This window comes from Lynx canadensis, chromosome D2 (genome assembly GCF_007474595.2).
Source record: "Lynx canadensis isolate LIC74 chromosome D2, mLynCan4.pri.v2, whole genome shotgun sequence".
Taxonomy (NCBI): domain Eukaryota; kingdom Metazoa; phylum Chordata; class Mammalia; order Carnivora; family Felidae; genus Lynx; species Lynx canadensis.
The window spans coordinates 9,290,109-9,309,156 of record NC_044313.2 but is presented as its reverse complement, the minus strand read 5'-3'; the positions used below and the strand labels follow the sequence as shown (position 1 = coordinate 9,309,156).

Here is a 19,048-nt window from a genome sequence, read left to right as displayed (position 1 = left end):
AGCCCTAGTGATCGGTAGGTTTACAGGGAGGATGGAGGGCATCAGTTCACCTGGCGAGGGGGTTAAATGAAGGTCAGTGAAGGGGCGCCTGGGTGGGTCAGTCGGTTGAGCGGCCAACTTCAGCTCAGGTCATGATCTCGCGGTTTGTGAGTTCATGCCCTGTGTCGGGCTCTGTGCTGACGGCTCGGAGCCTGGAGCCTGCTTCGGATTCTGTGTCTCCTTTTCTTTCTGCCCATCCCCTGCTTGTGCTTGGTCTCTCTCTGTCTTGCAAAAATAAATAAATGTAAAAAATAAAAAAAAATTTAAAAAAAAAGGTCAGTGAAGAGAATGTGTTTACTGCCACCTACAGGATGCCTTTCCACCAGAGTATTCAGATATTGCAAATGAAAATACAATGCACCTAGTTAAATTTGAACTTCAGATTTATAAAAAAATATTTTTGGTTTGTGTGTGTGTGTAAGTGTGTCCCATGCAAATTTATTTGGGACATACTTACACTAAAGAAGTACCCATTGTTTATCTGAAATTCAAATAAAACTTTTTTTAAGATAATTTTTTAGTATAGTATGTCCCTACAGTGTTTGGCATATACTTACATTACGAAATATGCTTGTTTATTTGAAATCCCAACTTAACTGGGACTCCTGTAATTTTTGTCTGGCAATCCTACTTCTGCTCCATATTTTCTTGACATTTGTTGCCTTTTTTCAAGTCTAGATGAAATATCTGCTCCTCTCTGGAATTTTCCTGCCCTCCTTCTAAGCCCATAAATCGTTCACTTTGAGGTTCCCACCCTGTGCTCTGTTTTCCTCTCAAGGGTAAGACTGGATTACTGGCTACCGAGACTGGCTGCTGAGTCGTCTCTAAGCTCCAGAGAATGGAGTCTTGTCCTCTGTGATGGAGTCCTCCCTTCTCCCCGACTTTCAGTGCAGTGCCTCATGGGCAGTGAGAGATCAGTCCATGTTTGCTGAGTCAATTATTTAATGAGTGAGGCCCAGCTAACCCTGCAAAGTAAAGTGTGATGCCACCCCCTCCTCTGCGTGAATTAGCAGGGAGGTGAGATTTAATGCTGGTTTTCAGAAGAGTTCTCATGTGGCCCTTTTTCTTTGTATTTTTCAGCAAGATCAGTGACAGAATCAACCATAGAAGCCACTTCTGAAGAGACACAGACACCAGGTGGTAACTGAACTCTGGGATTGGGTGGTTGTGGGGCCCAACGCCACCCCCAAGGACTCAGGAGGGCCTGCTATGGAGATTCTTGCTGGGTTTTAGATGTAGGGCAAGGAAGGGCCTCTTCTGATGGGGTCTACCAGGGCCCGGGCCTCTTCCTCGTAAGGTTCCACACTGACCAGAAGATAGGTCCTGAGTCTTCATGCTGGCCTCTGCCCAGTGACACCCATTTCCTAAGATCTCTCCCCCTCAGGGTGTTCCCTGGGGGTTGCAGCCACTCAGAGAGGCAGCAGAGGCAGTAGTGGACAGGAGGATCTAACTAAGACTCTGGATATAATCAGTTATGATTTCTCTTCTTTTCTAGAATTTTTATCAAGTGTTGGGAAAACAGTGAATACCTCTGCCTTGGTTGATGCTTTAAATAGTAACTTCTTCTGCTGTTTCTTTATCTTCTTCTAGCCCTGTGTGTGCACGGGTGTGCCTGCCTGTGCAAAAGTGCAGACCTTATGATTTGGGTCACATAGTTCAATGTTAAATATATAGATGGCAAGAGGCAAAACTGTGCGATGGGTAAGAGCAACTGGCCTGAGTACAAGTCCTGCCCCTTATTGCCTACCAGCCAGTTGGTCTTGGGTCACCTTCCAGAGCCTCCGTTTTTCCATGGGTTGTTTTGAGGACTAACCAGGATGATACACGGAAAGCTCTTGAATAGCATCTGAGCAACTGCGTGGTTTGGTCAGGGCTCAGCATAGGTTGTCCTGGACGATGTGTGCTGCTCAGGAAACAGATCCTACCTGTGGCACTGCCCCCACAACGCACATGACTGTGGCCATGGGGAAGACATGGGCCATCTGCTCAGGGGGGCCTCCAAGAGATAATGCATATTACATAGCTCAAGGCAGAATCATGATAGCCATGACCTCTCTTCCTCTCCAAACTGATTTGTCCATCGGGAAAGTGGAAACAATGGAGTGCTTTGACCACCTTATTTTACCGCTAAGTCAACTTCAGTTTACTACTCTCTAAGAGGAGGGAATCCTACCATTATGGGTTGCCATGAGGACCAAATGAGACAATGTGGGTGATGTGCTTAAAGACAGTGAGTATTGGAAATTGTAGAATTATCGTCATCATTGTAATTCTTATTGCAACGGTGGCTGACATCCGTTGTGTGCCGACAACACGCGCCAGCCAGTCTGATACACATTCGATCTACGTCTCTCGTTTAATTCTCCCGATTAAATGAGAATTTAATCGAGGGTCAGTAAGTCTCAGTAAGTGACCACCTCTGTCATTTTATGAGAAAGGAAAGACGTTTTCACCTCCCCACTGTCTTTGTCAACACAAAGCCACTTGACTGTTTTTTGGACCAAACAGTTGCCAATCTATGCTTTTAGTGATTTCAGCCAGTCAAGAACCGAGAAGCCAAAGCCCGCCTTCTCAGCTCCTCATGCCCATTCATACGAATCGGCCAGGCTACGTTCCCTCAAAGAAATAAGAAAAGGAATGGGTCCCACATTTGTACGAAATTAGGTACAAGCCTAATTTGCTTTTCTCCAGAGATGAAACGTTCATTTCTATTTTAATGAAATACAGAAATATCTGCAGCAGGAAGTATGCAGAAACAAGAGCCCACATTATTAAAGAGTGTTACAGTGAATTTATTCTTCAGATGTAAAAAGCCATTTTTTTTAAGTCACCATGTTTCTTGGGACTAGCTTAGCATTTTGTTCTCCACGCACCAGAGACTCAAGAAGTCTTTATCAATTTGAATGAAGTTTCAAAGACAGATTACAGATCTGTTGACGTTGATCCACATGCAGTGGCTATAACTCTACTTCGGAGTCAACCAGAAGAAAACCAATGGTTCATATGTGGATTTCTTGGTCAGGATCCCTGTAGATGAAACACACTCATGTCTGATTTTTCTCTTATTCCTTTGTAGTTTCCCAATCAGATCTTCTCACAACACCTGGTGAGTACTTTCAAAACAATGTCTGAATTTGGTTTAAAATGTAACTATTATCCTATACAGTTATTTATATCTTAAGCACAAACACTGCCTTTAGTGAATGGTATGAGGTCTACACAAAAGCATGATTTGTGTCCTTTGTAGAAATACAAAGACAATAGAAGCTTCTTTCAGTTATAGAATAAATGGACCAAGTAGTTATACTGTTATGTTCTTCTTCAATTTTATTTTGCCTTTGCCTCAAACTTTTATGTACATCAGAATCAATGAGGATATTTTTTGAATGCCAGTTCTTGGGATCTACCTTCCTTCCCTTCAGAGACCCTGATTTGGAGGGTCCGGTTTGAGGCTCAGGAATCTGAACTCTTACGTAACTGAAAATGAAGACGGTCCGTAGACCTCACTTTGAGCAACCATGCTGCATGGCCCAGTACTGAATTAAGTTTTTATGTTTGGAGTGTAATTCCAGAAGCATGACATTGCTAAGAATTTCCAAAGACAGTGGCAGAGATACGTATATATGTATTTTAAGTGCTATCTGTTTTTACTTATTTTTTTCTTAATGTCTGTATTTTGCTCAGTGTCAAGTACAATTAAGTTGGTAACATTTTCCCAAGTGGTTCATGGCTGCATCATAAGTCTGACTGATTGGTATCAAGGCTTTTCAACAAGTGCATTGCTAACATTGAACGTTTACACCCCTTTCCAAATGGCCTCAATATCTTTGCTACCTCATTTGGCGAGAACCAGTCCTGCCATGGACGCTTCTATGCAGGAGAGACTACAGTGTGGGCTCTCTGTGTGGTGTTTCAGGAGAATGTGTTTCCCGATCTCAGGGACTTATGGTCTAATGGCAAGATAGACAGTAATCACACAGTTACAAGTACAGCTGTGGGAAATGCTGGAGCAAGAGGTACATGGCGAGAGAGATGTGATCAGGCTATGAGAAAGAGACCAGCTCCAAGATAGTCACAGGTGAACTCAGGTCTGGAGCTAGTGCAGGAATTCACCAGACAGAGCACGAAGGAAGAGTGGTTTTCTGTTCTTCACTGCGTTTGCTGTCAGGAATGTGAAGGAACAGGTACAGACTCAGATGGACGATAGCCACCCTGTTTCTGCCATTAGATACTCCCCTCCTCCATGCTTAGCCATCTAGCCAGGGTACTGCCCTGATGGGAGGTTATCTCTAGGTTCCATTTTCCAAACTGCCCTTGACACATTTTCCAAAGCTCTAACTAAAAAAAAAAAAGAGAGAGAGAGACTTCCAGTTAATAGAGTTTTTGAAGTGTTGCCTGCCATTGGTGGTAGAATATCATTTGTCTTTTGGAGCAAATGGGTTAAGAGCCACAGCTGGACTTGATTCTTGTTTGCCTTCTAAATTCTTGTCTAAATATGGATGGAGTTGGTGGAAGGCAAAGCCAGAGTTGCGTTCATGAGCAAATCCGTGGGAAGCTCATCCTTCGATCATATCTTGAACTGACATATTAAAAATGAGCAATGTAGCACAATCTCTGCTTTGTGTCATCCTATCCCCCCTGTACCAACCCCTTAAGTTGGCCATTTTCTTGGAGATAGTGAGACTTAATGAAGAGGGCTTATACACAGCTTCCATCCACAACATCCTTAACTCCACTGAGATAGACGCAGACTATACGGCAGAGTAGATGGTACCTGAGAGGAAGAGCTAATCTGGGGGCTTGTGACAGATGTAAGATGAAAGCCTTCTTAAAGATGAAAACCACAATGATTGAAAGCACTCTTAGCCTGGAGTGGTGCTACACAAAAACAATATGGAAATTTAGTGAAGGCTGCTGGGTGACTTCATATTGAAAACCTCATTTTGTTGAGTTTATGGAAAGTAGGTTGGTGTGGACCACTTTCCCTGCAAGAACCACAAGCAGTGGGTTGGTAGCAGGCAGTGGCTGTGACAAAAGTCAGTGCAGGATGATAGCTGAAAGCCTTGACAATAGAGGTGGAGTCTGTATGTCCTTGGACTCATTTGTTCAATGTTTGTGACTCCGCGTCCTTGTCTATAAGTGGGGATACTGGGTTGGGGTAAAGATGAACTGAGATAGTACATATAAATAGTAAAACATGGTGTTGTTCTCAACTATGAAGATGTAATACTTCTTCAGTAAATGTGTTTAAGGTCCAGAGCACTTTCCAGAGTGCTATTGGAGTCACCACACAGTCCCCTTAGGCTTCCCTTCTAGAATAACTGGAGTGGCCTAGCCAGTAGATATGGGCTGGTTTGATGACACCGGTTTGTTTTTATACTCAAGCTCTTCTTCAGGCCCTCCTCACCCCCACTAGAACAATGATGTATGCCATGTTCAAATGTACACAATAATTACTCCAGAAGATTTGGGGCAATGGTTGAGTCTAGATGGAAAGGGACCAGCTCCCTTGGAAAGTGACTAGGTCTTTGGGGGGAATATCTTTTGAGATCTCTTTGAAGCTTTTCCTGGTTGGTTCATTCTGATGGCTCAACTGCCTTGGACATGGTACCCAGCAGTAGAGACCAGACTATTTCTGTTCCTGGAAAACGAAGAAGTGGGAGCTGTTCTTTCCAAGTGATTTACCATCATTCCCAAAATGGCAGCTGACATCATCTACAGCTCTGTGGTTGATTGCTGGAAGAAAGCAAGTGGGTCTCAGTACTTTTGTGGAGAAGTGTCTGTTCAGACTGTGCACAAATAGCCCAACCAGAGACAACCTTAGTGTTCTGTTTGGTGCTATGGCTGGATGTTGTCAGGACTCTGGATCTCGGAGCTTCTGAGTTGATGTTTATTGACTGCCATGTGACTAAGCAAGATACCTGGAACAAGAAAATAGGAATTGTGTGGTGTCATCTGTACTGTGTTTAAATGTCAGAGTTTTCAACAGAGGACTCTCTCAGGCATGTCTGTCATCATGTCCTTGAGTGTGGGAGCAGGGATGGCATGTCAGAAATGAGGTGGGGATGTTCTGGTGCAGACATTTCCTAGGTGTGTGGCCTCTGTTGAAAGAATGCTCTAGCTTCTTGTTTCCATTTTGGATTGCTTCTCCATCCTCAGGGGCGTGCAGCTACATGGCCTCACTGGCCCTGTTACTGGGTCATCACCAATATGAAGCAGGGCAGCTGGAGAAGTCCAGTGTGGAACCCACATTCAAAGTGTTGAGACAAATGGGGTGGTTCTCTGGCATCCAGTCCCCTCCCTGGCCTGTTGGTTTTGCTAGAGAGAGACAGATCTCTGAACCCCTGAGTTCTGCTCCCAGCAGGACTCACATTTACAAGGAATCTGGAGAAGTTTGTCAAATGCCTTAACTTTCCCTGTACCAGGAAGGAAGTTAAGAAAAAAGAGATCGTGAAAGAAAATTTATTAAAATTTATAGTAAGAATTTAAGCATAACAGATCTCCTGTATGAAGTAGATTTTGGCACGTTAGCATTAGAAAAAGTGAAAGTGTTACCATCACATGTCCTTTTAGCAAAATGAGATGGTCCAAGTTCTTGCTGAGAAGTATCACTGATGAAATCCTTTCCACTGAAGTGAGTGAGCGCACTATATTTTGTTTTTGTACTTAGAATTATATTACTGACTCTTTGGTTCTTGAATTTGAGGAAGTTCCTCTACGGTATCATAATTTGAAGGCTCAGAGTCTGAGATCTCAATTGTACAAGCAATTTCACCATTACTGTTAGCATCTACAGGACTGCTATCTCTTTATGTTCCTCTTCTGACTCATCTAGTTATTGCGAAACATCTTCCTTTGTCAATTTTCTTCTCTTTATCATTGATAACAAGTAATGAAAGGTTCTGAATTCTTAATTTAATTCAATGAAAGCCAAAAGCATCCTACAAAGACAGTGTCTCCAGTCTTTAAAAAAATACCCTCTTGAAAGCTACGGTGATATTTGGGTCACTGAGAAATGGTGACCCATTCCATTTTTCTTCTAGATAAAGCCTACCGCTCCATTTTTTTCTTCTAGATAATGCCACCATTCTCTCTTTGTCTTTATTATAGAACTCTTTTTTTATGATAGTTAATAATTAATGAGTAATGATGAACCAATTTCTCAAATGATGAAATAGCAAAATGTCTCAAGATATAGGAAAAAGGGGATCACTGAGAGCCCATAATGTATCTTGGAGTTCTAAAAGGATCCAGCGAACCCATATAGTGACTGTAAGAGTCAGTTTTATTCTGTTTTCTTTTCTTTTATTAAAGTTTTTTTAATAAGTTTATTTTTGAGAGAGAGAGAGAAAGACAGAGCATGAGTGGGGAGGGGCAAAGAGAGAGGGAGACACAGAACCGAAGCAGAATCCAAGCTGTCAGCACAGAGCCTGACGTGGGGCTCAAACTCACGAACTGTGAGATCATGACCTGAGCCGAAGTCGGATGCTTAACCGACTGAGACACCAGGCGCCCCTATCCTATTTTCTTCTAATGAATAAATATTCTTTTTGTCCTTTGGAAGACCTCTAAAAACATAGAAAGGTCATGCCCTATCAATCCTCACAAATAGAAGGCGATTTGCTCAAAAAAAGAAACTCAAAAACTAAAATTAAGTCTGATGGCCCCTGAAGGTGTCCTTAGGGTTAATCTGAAGTCGAAGGGCATGGAGAGCTTTAGAGTGGCCTCACTGATGATAAAGATCCAGGGTTCTCTAGATGTCGGTTTTCTTCAAGATAGACTAGAAATTTCACAGGGTATGGATCAGAAGGAAGAGGTCATCTGCTGCCAGAATAAATACTTTTTTAGGGGGCCTCTGAGTGGCTACTCTGAGTGCTGACTCCACTCCAATTTCAGACTGGAAGGAGGATTCAACTGGCATCCAGAATCCTGGAAACCCGTCTACGCTGCCTTTTCTCGTCTAGCCCTTCTTTCTGCGAACAGATTACGCTATAAACTGTAGCGTAAGTGGGCAGCGTAAAGAGGCATGTACTTCATGACATCTAAAATTATCAAACACTCCATATCCAGCCCACTTGTAATCTATTCTTGCAAAACCCCAAACACTGCAAGAACACTGTCGGCACAGAGACCCAAGAGTGAGCCACAGCGCCCCCTGGCATGGTTGTAAGGTAACGCTCAAGCCAATTTCTGTGACTGTACATCATTTATAAACAGCAGAACCTCTGTTTCAAGGTGAATTTTGTTTCTGTCTAGGTCTGTGGAACCCCTTGACTACAGACTATGGTAAGACATTTTTTCTTTACCTGTCTTCCTGGGGTTTTGCTCACTGGCTGAGCCAGCCAGTTCTGCTGCTGTTGCTGCTGCTGTTGGCTAGTTGAGGCTGAGTGCAGTCTTGGCCACAGGGCTAGCACCTGTCCTTTAGAACGCAGGGATGGAGAGGGAAGGACCAGTGGATGCTGAGACCCTAGGCGTGTCCCAGGTCCGCACTCAGCCAGTCTCACTGTCATTCTCCTTCCTTCTCTCTGCGTCTCGCTCATTTGTCGCGTGAGATTAGCTTCAGCTTGGTGTCAGGAGAGATAGGTGAAAAAAAGCCAGTGCCTCTTCTTCGTGATAGTTATCTTGATGATAACTTACATCTCCGAAGCACTTTCTATGTACCTTGCACAAAATCAGTTTCATACACCAAATGAGTTAATGTATAAAAAAATCATTTAAAATACTGCTTGGCACGTAGTACGTGCTCAGCTAATGCACACAGTAAGTGCTATTATCATGAAATCTTTCCAACACTTTGAGGTAAGTAGTATTATTACCCCCAAGTTGCGGATGAGGAAACTGGGGCACAGATTGGTCACTTGTCAATAGTTATATGTCTAAGGCCACAGGGTGGGGAAGTGTCTGGGCAGAAATTTGAACCCAGAACAGGTGCCTTTGCCTCCGTTCACTATTCTTACTAAATCTATCCATCTTTCCTCAACCTCTGAGCATCTGTGCACACTTTGCACTGAATTTGATATGTCAGAGTCCTTGATGTGACCACTTAGGACAGTGGATCCTACCATGGGGTTCTTGGCTCTGTTGAGACCAATCTCTGTCCTTTCAGAAGCTGCCCTGAGGGTCCAAAAGTGGCCTGGGAGGGGCTGGAGGGCAGTTTTTTTGGTGATTGACCACCAGTAAAGGGCAGCTGAGGGCAGGGAGACTGAGAGATCTTCTGCAGGGACATTCTGAAGGGGCAGCAGGAAAGACTGAGGAGGCCTGGAATGCACCTCTAGAATACTCTAGAAACAGCCCGATTGGCGTTTCCTCTCTCTTTCTCTGATTCCTTCCTTTATAAAGACCACAGCAACCACCTGCCCCCTTATCTTCCATCCCATCCCACCCTCTCTGGTCCCCCCCCCATAAATTTCTCATAACCACAAACCAACCATTGAAAAGCACACCTTAGACCGAGCTCCTGCTGTCACAGTGTTGGGCTGGATTCCTCAGACCCTGCTGCTTGTTTTCCTCCCATAGCGCAGGTGGTTCAGCAGGATCGTGTCAGGCAGGAGCAAGGTGCCCATGACGGTGGCACCCCAGCTCTGTCAGGAGGCTTGAAAGGTGACCTGAGGCCCACTCTTGGATGAATGCCATCCAAGACTTGACCCTGATCAAGTGGAGAATACAGTGAGGTGCTTTGAGCAGGAAAATGAGTTGAACATATTCACAATTTATGAAAACAAGACTTGGGACATTCCAGGGGGAAACAGATCAATCCCATCAGCAGAGGAGGGGGCATAGAGTAAGCTCTCCATAAATGCTTATGGAATCCATCAATGGGATGGATTCAAGAGAGAGGGGCAGAGGGCAGGAAAGTCCACTGACAGGGCCCTGGAGTAGGCCAGGTTCAGGAGAAGGAAGATCTAGCAAAATGGCAGTGAGAATAAAAGGAAAGACAACCCTGTTGATACATTGGATACAAGAGGTACAGAAGAGGGGGAATCCAATATAGCAACCAGATTTCCAACACCGCTCATGTGGAGCTTGGTGACTCCATGATTGAAGTAGACAAAAGAGACTGTGTTGGGTACCAGACAGCAGGGCCCGGCTATCCAGAATGTCACTGGGAATATTGGTCTAGAGCTTGGCTGGGCTTGTAGGGGTTGATCAGCACTGGAGAGGTGGCTTTGGGGGTCCCTCCTCCTGGAAAGCTCTCAGAGCACATGAGCTCTTTCAGGGGGAAGATAGCATGAGAAGAGGGCTAAGAGAGCGTGTGGCAGGGCAGCAATATGTAAGGTGCTGGGAGAGGAGAAACAGGGGTGAAGGAGATGGGGAAATGGTCAGAAGGAGGAGGGGAACAGGGGGTACTGGTAAGTGAAAGCCAAGGGGGCAGAGAGAGGACGAGAGCTTTCCACTCTTTCAATGCAGGTTTGCCTCTGAGGCTGGTGAGCGGAGGTGACCGGTGTCAGGGCCGCGTGGAGGTCCTGTACCAAGGCTACTGGGGCACCGTGTGTGACGATGACTGGGACACCCAGGATGCAGATGTTGTCTGTCGGCAGCTCGGCTGTGGCCTTGCGGTGTTGGCCCCGGGCGGGGCCTACTTTGGTCAGGGCTCGGGGAACATTCTCTTGGGCTCCGTATACTGCTCAGGATGGGAGCCCTACCTGTCGAGCTGCTCCCACAGCGGGTGGTACAACCATGAATGTGGCCACAGGGAAGACGCTGGAGTTGTGTGCTCAGGTAGAGCTGACCTCGCCTCGTGTGGTCGCCTGTGCCCCTTGGATGGCAGAGGCTCCTGCTGACCTCTACGTCACGGTGCATGCCCACAGCACTTTGCAGTTTACCTGCTTTACTCTAAGCCATGTCTTATTTGATGTTAGAGGGCAGGTTCCTTTTCACTCAGAAAGGGTGAGATCCCAGGCTCAGAGAAGGCAAGTGACTTGCCTGGAGTCCTAAAGCTGGGAAGTGGTGCAGGTGGGTTTCAATCACAGGCTCCCCCAGAGTTTGTCAGTGGAACACCCAGTGGTATCGTTCTGATGATCCCTGGCCTGGGATGACCAAATGCCTTCCTATGTGGCCCTATCTCCTCCTTTTAAAGTCAGGAGAGAAGGACTAGGGACTTCTGGTCCTTAAAACTTAAATCTATACCAAAATCAAACACTGAAGTAACCAGTATATTCTCTTTACTGGGGATTAAATGACAAGCAAAAGATATTTACACTCACAGTGGAAGAGAGAACTTCTCCTTGGCTCAACCTAGCACACGCCAATGCCGAGTTTCTCCTTGTTCACACAATGCTGGTGGGTGTTCAAGCACCAAGTGGTCTTTTAATCCACAAAGAAACCCTGAGGATAACACTCAATGTGTCCCCCAAAGGGGGATTCCTAGATAAATTATCCATCTTTAGAGTGACCTCTGGCATTTGCTATGTGGACTGGTGTGTGCACATGCCCCCGTGCACAGGACGTGACCCAGATAATCCATCACTTGAGAATGGCTTCCCCCAGAAAGTGTGGGCCTCCGAGCAGTCACTTTGGAGTGGTTTATTTCAGCATTTGGGGATGCATCTTTGAAAAAACTGCCTTTATTCTTAGTTGGGGCCACCTCCTCAGGAATATCTCAGTGATGGTAGATACTTGTCATTTAAGGGTGTGGGTAAGCTATAGATATAGGCAGTTTGTATTGGAAATGCGACCTTGTAAATCAGGTGGGGCTGTTAGTCAACTGGGTTATTTTTTGGATGGAGACAGTGGAGGCAGAGGCGGGGGTTGGTGGTAGGAACAAAGAACATCTCTGGTGGCATTCCAGCATTGAATAAGGGCTGATGAAATGACAGAGAGAGGAATTCTGTTTTGTAAGGAAGAAATGGAGCCTGTCAGCAGTGGGTGGGGTTTCTGGATCACTGCATACAGCCCTTATTTCAGAGCTAAGGAAACAGAAGTCCACCCCTTCTCAAATGAGAGCCAATACTGATTACCTCTTCCTTTCTCCACTCTAGCTTCTTTGTCTCCCACGGAGGCATCCCTGGCAACAGCTGCGGTAGAAGGTAACATTTGTTATATGGGATCACTATGGGCTCATTACCTCACTGTACTCACAGGGCCATCTCTGATCCAGAAGAGGTGCAAAAGGTGTAAGAGATAGGGGTGCTCAGCAACAAAGAGGGAGCCTCTGAACAAGGCCTCAGGCCTCAATGGGACCATGTCCCTGAGACTGGGGAGGGATTGACCTGCACAGGCACTTCCAAGGAGTTCCAAGGTGGAGCCTGGCGTCTTGTCTCCAGGAAGGCCCTGTTGCTCATGCTCAGGGCCTACCCCTGTGGTCCTCACCACTGCACGTTGGTGCCTGGCCAGGCTGGGGTGCTGGGTCTCTGGCTGCAGGGCCTGGAGAGGCAAGTGCAAACCTGTTGGGGTAGCGTCCTTGCGTGCTTGTGCATTTTCCTGAGCCCATATCAGACCAACTTGGTTCCTTCTCAGTATAAAGTAACCATGGTCCTTCAGCTTATGGGCGTCAGAGGTCCCATGCACCCCCCTGGGGGCACCTCCAATGAAACAGCTGGGAGGTAGTCAATACAGCTCGAGTTTCTGGCAACCTGGGCTTTGGGAAGGAAAGTCACTGCCATATTATCACATGGGAAATGCTGACCCTAGGACAAAAGAAGGAGAGCCTTCACATGAAGGCCCCTGACTAGGAGTCAGCACGGATCAGCTGGGAATCTTAGTGGTACACATGTCCGGCATTTCTGTTCCTCGGGCATTACGCTTTCCTGTCCCTAAAGGCCATGGGGTGAAGTCTGACTTTACCTCTTTCTCTTCCCTATGATTAAGGACACAGATGTCACCAGAGCTGAGGAGGACACTGGCTTTGTTCAATTTAGCCATGTCTTCCCAAGATTCTTACTTGTAGCAGGTGTAAGAGGAGAACCTGCTCCTCTCTAGAGTGGTTTCCTCTGACTATGTATTAGGAGTAACAGCTGGGCCTGACAAGTTCTTTGGTGCAACCGGTCCACCCAGGGGTGCAGGTGAGGAACTCAGGGGCTTAAATATCTGACTACGACACAAGACTGCATATAGGACTTAACATAGACCTACTCTTGTCAGGACCGCCAGTGTGGGGTAGATGTGGGAGTCAACTTTCTCTAGATCCAAAAAGACCTCAGGTAGAAGTCCAATAGGGAATTCAGAAACAAAATGAATGCTTTAGTGAGAGTGGGTTAAGAGGAGCAATCAGGTCATCTCTTCTTCAGGTCCCAGCACCAGGTAGGATCTTGCTGGGGCCTTGGACGAACACCACAGCTCCTTGAAACAATGTGAAAATCATAGGTTTAAAGCCATAATCTTACTTAATGGGTAAACATCAGAAGCATTTTCACTAGAGTAGAAAACAAGGCAAGATGGCCTTTGGGACCCCTGTCATTTAACACTGTGTAAGAGATACTAGCCAATGCAATTAGACAAGAGAAATCAGTTAGAAGCATAAGGATTAGAAAAGTTATTTTTACATCTGTCCCCTGGAGCCCTGCATAGGTCACGTGTGGGATGGTCAGAATCAAGGTCAGTAGGTTAATGAAGAGAGATTTCTTCCAAAATAGTCTTTTAGAATGAATGAAAGAGCTTGAGGCTAGACAGGTTTGTTCCCTTTTCTAAAGTCACATAGCAAGATGAAATCCAGGTCAGAAATAATGTTTCCTTAGCAGGTTCTATTTTACTTCCAGTTATTGATTCTCCTCAGAAGGGACCTAATTTTACATTTTATGTTTTTCCCCCCTCCTTCTATAATCTATCTATGCAGATAGCACTACAGAGGATACTGGGACTACTGGTGCAATAGGTAATGATTAATTTTATTTGGCTCCTTTTTGGTGGGTAATGATGCCAAATATATACATGGGTGTCACTCTTATTCAGGAAGAATTCTAGGAACTGGGGTGAGAAAGAGTGTTTTATGCATATAACACAAAGGAAGGTCCCTTGTGACCCAGGGCCCGGCTTGAGTTGGAGCTTCCTTCATTGTCCATCCCTAGTGGGTGGGGAGGAATCAGTTGAAATATGGGATCTCTAGGAGCCTGGGTGCCTTGGGTCAGAGACCAGTGGAATCAGTCTCTAGACTGCAGAGTTACCTGTCTCATCCCACAAATATGCACTGGTCCCAGCCATTCTAGCCCCAAAGACTTGACTATGGAGCCAGAAGGAGCATGTGAAAAATGTTTTCTAAGCGAACCTCAGAGCCCAAGATATGTATGAGAACTCACAAGACATCCTGGTGTCATCAGACAAGAATTCTCTTCAGCATGGGACAGTCATGGGTCGAGCTGTGTCCCTGTTTTACTCAGACAAAAAACTTGTGGATAGTCTTTAAGCCCTCTCAAGGCTACAAACTAAGGTGCATTTACTTCCCCTTGAAGTTCTAGTGGCTTAGATTGGGGAGAGAAGTCACTGTCCTTTTAACCTTGAAGAATTCTAACTCATGATACTTTAAGAGTCCAGCCTAGTTAAAACTCTCAGTGACCTTCACCTACTGTGAAGCACTAGGAATATGATAGAGTCCTAAGACTTTGTCATTTGTGGCAACATGTAAGAGAAATGTTATGTCTTCATTTAGGGACTGAATTTGGTTTGGTCCTGAGGCTGGTGAGTAGAGGTGACTGGTGTCAGGGCCACGTGGAGGTCCTGTACTGAGGCTCTTGGGGCACTGTGTGTGATGATGACTGGGACACCAATGATGCCAATATGGTCTGTAGGCAGCTGGGCTGTGGCTGGGCCATGTCAGCCCCAGGAAATTCCCAGTTTGGTCAAGGCTCAAGGCCAATTGTCTTGGACAATGTGCACTGCTCAAGGCATGAGTCCTACCCATGGAGCTGCCCCCACAATGGCTGAACTCACACAACTGTGGCCATGGGGAGGATGCCAGTGTCATCTGTTCAGGTGGGAAACAAATATTCCTGGCTCTCTCTTGAAGTGGTCTTTGATGGGAACAAACACACTGCATACTACAAGGCCCACATCCAACCCTCTCTGAGATATCCTGTGCCTCCTAAGGCTTCCTGGAGACAGCAGGCAACTGATGTACAATAAGAAAGAAAGGGTAGAGTATGTTCTCCTCCCCTATTAGGCCAACAGAGAAGGACCAATATGACTTTGCAGCAACAATGGCATTGTGGGTGAAAGGAACCATCCACTATTCAGTGGAAAGAAAAATTGAGCCATTATTCCTTCTCAGTGGAATTATTACTCAGTACACCACCAATTTCCCAGGACGATCTTTCTCAAGGCACACATCTTGTGTGTGGTTGGAAAACGAACCACCTTCACCCCTTTGTGGTCAAATTATGTTGGGTCATCAGTGAGGCAAACTCAGAGAACAGGATTGCGGTCCAAACTGTGCATTTGGGCAGGTAGTGAATAGCAGTTGGAAGTGGGGAAGGTGCAGGGAATGACCACTCAGTAGTACATAGAATGCTGAAGAACCACATATGACTAAGGGACCTGAGCTTCACCCCTGCAGAAAGCCCAAGAGACCTTGTAAAGATTGAGAGCATTGCACCTGGGCTGGTGGAATTGGAGTCTTCCTAGAATAACTGCCCAGACTCATTCTTGCTGTTCCCATGCTGAATGAACACAATGATTTGGCAGCCTGTTGCAGGCAGGGTGGTGGCATTCTGCTTGCTGGAAAGTCAGCCCTCAGACCTAGCAAGGCAGGCAATGGCAACGGGACATAGGGTGGGGCTCCCAGAGGATGGAGAGATTCATGGAGGGCCCTGGCTCTGTCTAACTGAGGGCACAGGAAATCATCAGCTCTGTATGCATAGTCTCATAATCTTCCAGCTTGATCCAGTTGGGGCACCGGTCGCTTTGTGTCTAACCTCAAGTTTCTTTCTCACAGCTACTCACACCCAGTCCACAAGCCAGCCAGGTGAGTCCTTATGACCGTACTTGGAATGTTCCTTTTCTTCATCCCCCCCCCCCCAATGCCTCTTCTACCCATTCTGGGAGAACCACTGTTCTTCAGAGAACCTATGTACATGCTTTGTCCCCCACCCCCATCATAGAGTCCCCAACAGGTGGTTCTTAACCAGACCTGGGATTCTAAAGTCCCATCTGTCTATCAATCCATGATGTTTCATCCAGTCCTTTCAGGCTCTACCAGGAGACAGCGGCCTGCAGGTTCAGGGAACTGGCCCTGCGTTACATGAATTTCAGCTGTAAGGCAATCTTGGCTGATATGATGAGTGGGAGAGTGGACACAGATGACGATTAACCTCCTCTGAAGGGACAGCAGGCTGGATTCTCTTCATCACTCACTGCTTTCAGCAACCTCAGATTCATCAGGGTCACATGTATATCCAAAGTGGCAGGGACAGTGCCCAGGGGATAGGAGTGTAATAACTGATGGCAAGTTTCGGGTACCAAGATACCTGACTGGTTTCAAGTCAACCCACCACGCTCCTGACTCTTTTTGCCCAAGCTTCAGAGTGTGGGAAACTGCTCAGACTACATGCCTCAGAGCAGGGAGGTGGCAAAGGCTTTGTAAGGGAGAAAAGAACATGCTAGGCTTGGAGACTGATGTGGACGGACCAGGTTGTGCTCTTGCATGGCCTTGATCCCAAGAGAGCTGGCTGAGCAGGAGGCTTGTGTATCACAAATAGAAGCAAGGTGGCAGGCTGCAATGTGCATTGTCAGCTGCCTGCCAAAAACTATTTTAAAAGACTGCTTTCCATGATGTCTAACTCTGGCCTTTCCCTTTGTCATCACTTCCAGGCACCTGGCTCCCCAACTCCACACCTATAACACCAAATATAGGTAAATGATCCCCTTGACTCATTCTTCTTCTAGATAAAGTTTGGGTTTGGAAGTGACAGGAGTCGCAGGGTGTGCCCTTCATTATTTTTGTCCCTGTGTGTGTGTGTGTGTGTTTGGTGGTAGAAAGAGGTGTCTCTCACACCCTAGGTCTGATCTTAGGGGGCTGGCCACCTGAGTCAGGGGAATCATGGGATGAAGTTCAGTGAAGAGTCTTCAGCAGGGAGTTAATGTAATACTTAGATCCCTCACAAGTCCTGCTGTGATCTTGCTCATGGCTCCCACGCTATGGAGTGGGGCCTCAGGAAGAGGGGGGCAACATGACGGTACTGCTCCTTTTGTGCCAAGTTGCCATCAAGTCCTGGGGCTTTTTCCAGAAAACATCAGGGGTCCTTAGAAGCCAAAAAGCTGCCCAACAGAGCAGTGGTCTTGGCTTGCAACCAGTAGTTATGGGGCTCGATCCTGAGCAGGCCCAGTGGGGTTTGGGGTTATCTTCCTACTCACCTCGATTGAATCTTAAGGTGCTTCCCTGCATCAGAATATCCTAAGGCCTAGGATGTATAGGATGTTTCCACTATTTCCCTGTGAGGAAGATTAAACTCTAGGCATGTTCAAAGGTGAATGATGCCCAGGGCACTTTGGCCATGAGCAAGCCCCTGAGTCTGGAATATGCCTTAAACCTATGACCAGAAGATAGACATGGACAGTGGGTTTTGTTCTTTGTCTTGCTAGGGAGTGAGGCAGGTTTGGCCCTGAGGCTGGTGAATGGAGGTGACCGGTGTCAGGGCCGCGTGGAGGTCCTGTACCAAGGCTCCTGGGGCACCGTGTGTGATGATGATTGGGACACCAATGACGCCAACGTGGTGTGCAGGCAGCTGGGCTGTGGCTGGGCCGTGTCAGCCCCGGGAAGTGCCCGCTTTGGTCAGGGCTCAGGGCCCATTGTCCTGGACAACATGCGCTGCTCCGGGCATGAGTCTGACCTGTGGCGCTGCCCCCACAACGGCTGGAACTCGCACAACTGTGGCCATAGTGAGGACGCCAGTGTCATCTGCTCAGGTGAGCCTCTCATCATTCGGTGTTTGTCTTTTGGGGGTAGGGGTAGGGAAGAGAGACCTCACATTCTGATCAGCTCATTGGAAGCTACTTATACCATCCTTGTCTTCCTCAAGTCTCCTGAACTCTCCACTGGAATCAGTATTAGCTTTTTCAGGCTGCCAGGTGTGGAGATGGTAAATTAGGACAAGAACCAAACTGCAAGTCTCCATGAAACAATTACGGGCCTCCTGCAACGCTGCATCAGGCGGCGAAAGATCCTCCTGCAAAATGGAGGACTCTCATGGGGATCCCACCTAGGATTACAGAGTTTGTATGTGTGTGCCTATGGTGGCCCTGGGCTTGGGGTCCTGAGTCCCTGACTGCATCTCCCACCCGAGAAATGTGATGCCTGGTCCGTGCACTGGACTGTGCTTCGGAGGACAGCTGCTTTTGCAATTCCTGCCAGGCAAACCTTGTCATGACTCCTGCTGAGGCCTGAAAGATCAGCCATTGCCTTTTGGTGGAAGCTGGACTCCTTGCACTTGCCTGTGCAGCGGGCTGCCAAAAGCTCTCCAGAGATGATCTTTTTTGCTTCAATATGGTCATGACATGTAGACATGAAGCTAATCACCTTACTATTGGATGTAACATTTGTGGTCTTCCTGGTCTTTTTACAAGGAGCATCCTTCCGGGGTGTGGGTGGATTGTGGCCTGCTCTTCATGGCAGGAGACAAGCTTCAAAGGTTGTGACCTCCTCAGGTCCTCTACCTCTGTGTCCAGTCATATCAGTTCTGTGCACTGTGTCTCATGTACTTTTGTTTTCACAGCCGCCCAGTCTCAGCCGACGATCACACCAGGTGAGTTCTGCTGCCTCTTGTCTCCTGAGTATCTCAGTCAGGGTACTGCCTACCTGGGGATCCAGTCAGTAGTTTCAGTGGAGAACAGTGGACTGTTTCTGCCACCTGGGCCTTCCGTGACCATTCTCAATATGTGGACACTTCCAGTCGAGCCCACAACACACGGACTGTCCTTACTGGCTCAGTGAAATAAGAGTCCTCTGGGTTCACGGTCCTAAGACTTTAGGTGACAGACAAGGCTTTCTCGGGAACATTTCTGCTGGATTGCATTGTCTGGACCAAACGCTCCATGTGTTGGGAGAATAGAGATGTTTTCACGTCCTACTCCCCACGTGGAGCCT

General features: G+C 46.7%; 1 protein-coding gene across 1 annotated transcript in view; it reads left to right on the top strand.

Annotated features, from left to right (window-relative positions):
- The first annotated feature begins 5,737 nt into the window (after positions 1–5,737).
- Positions 5,738–19,048, top strand: part of LOC115527700 (deleted in malignant brain tumors 1 protein) — a 55,105-nt gene continuing 41,794 nt past the window's right edge. The window contains exons 1-6 of the mRNA XM_032595304.1: positions 5,738–5,789; positions 10,447–10,623; positions 15,902–15,931; positions 16,777–16,818; positions 17,548–17,871; positions 18,678–18,684. Of these exons, the coding sequence (XP_032451195.1) occupies positions 5,738–5,789; positions 10,447–10,623; positions 15,902–15,931; positions 16,777–16,818; positions 17,548–17,871; positions 18,678–18,684 (632 nt within the window). The remainder of the gene's footprint in view (positions 5,790–10,446; positions 10,624–15,901; positions 15,932–16,776; positions 16,819–17,547; positions 17,872–18,677; positions 18,685–19,048) is intronic.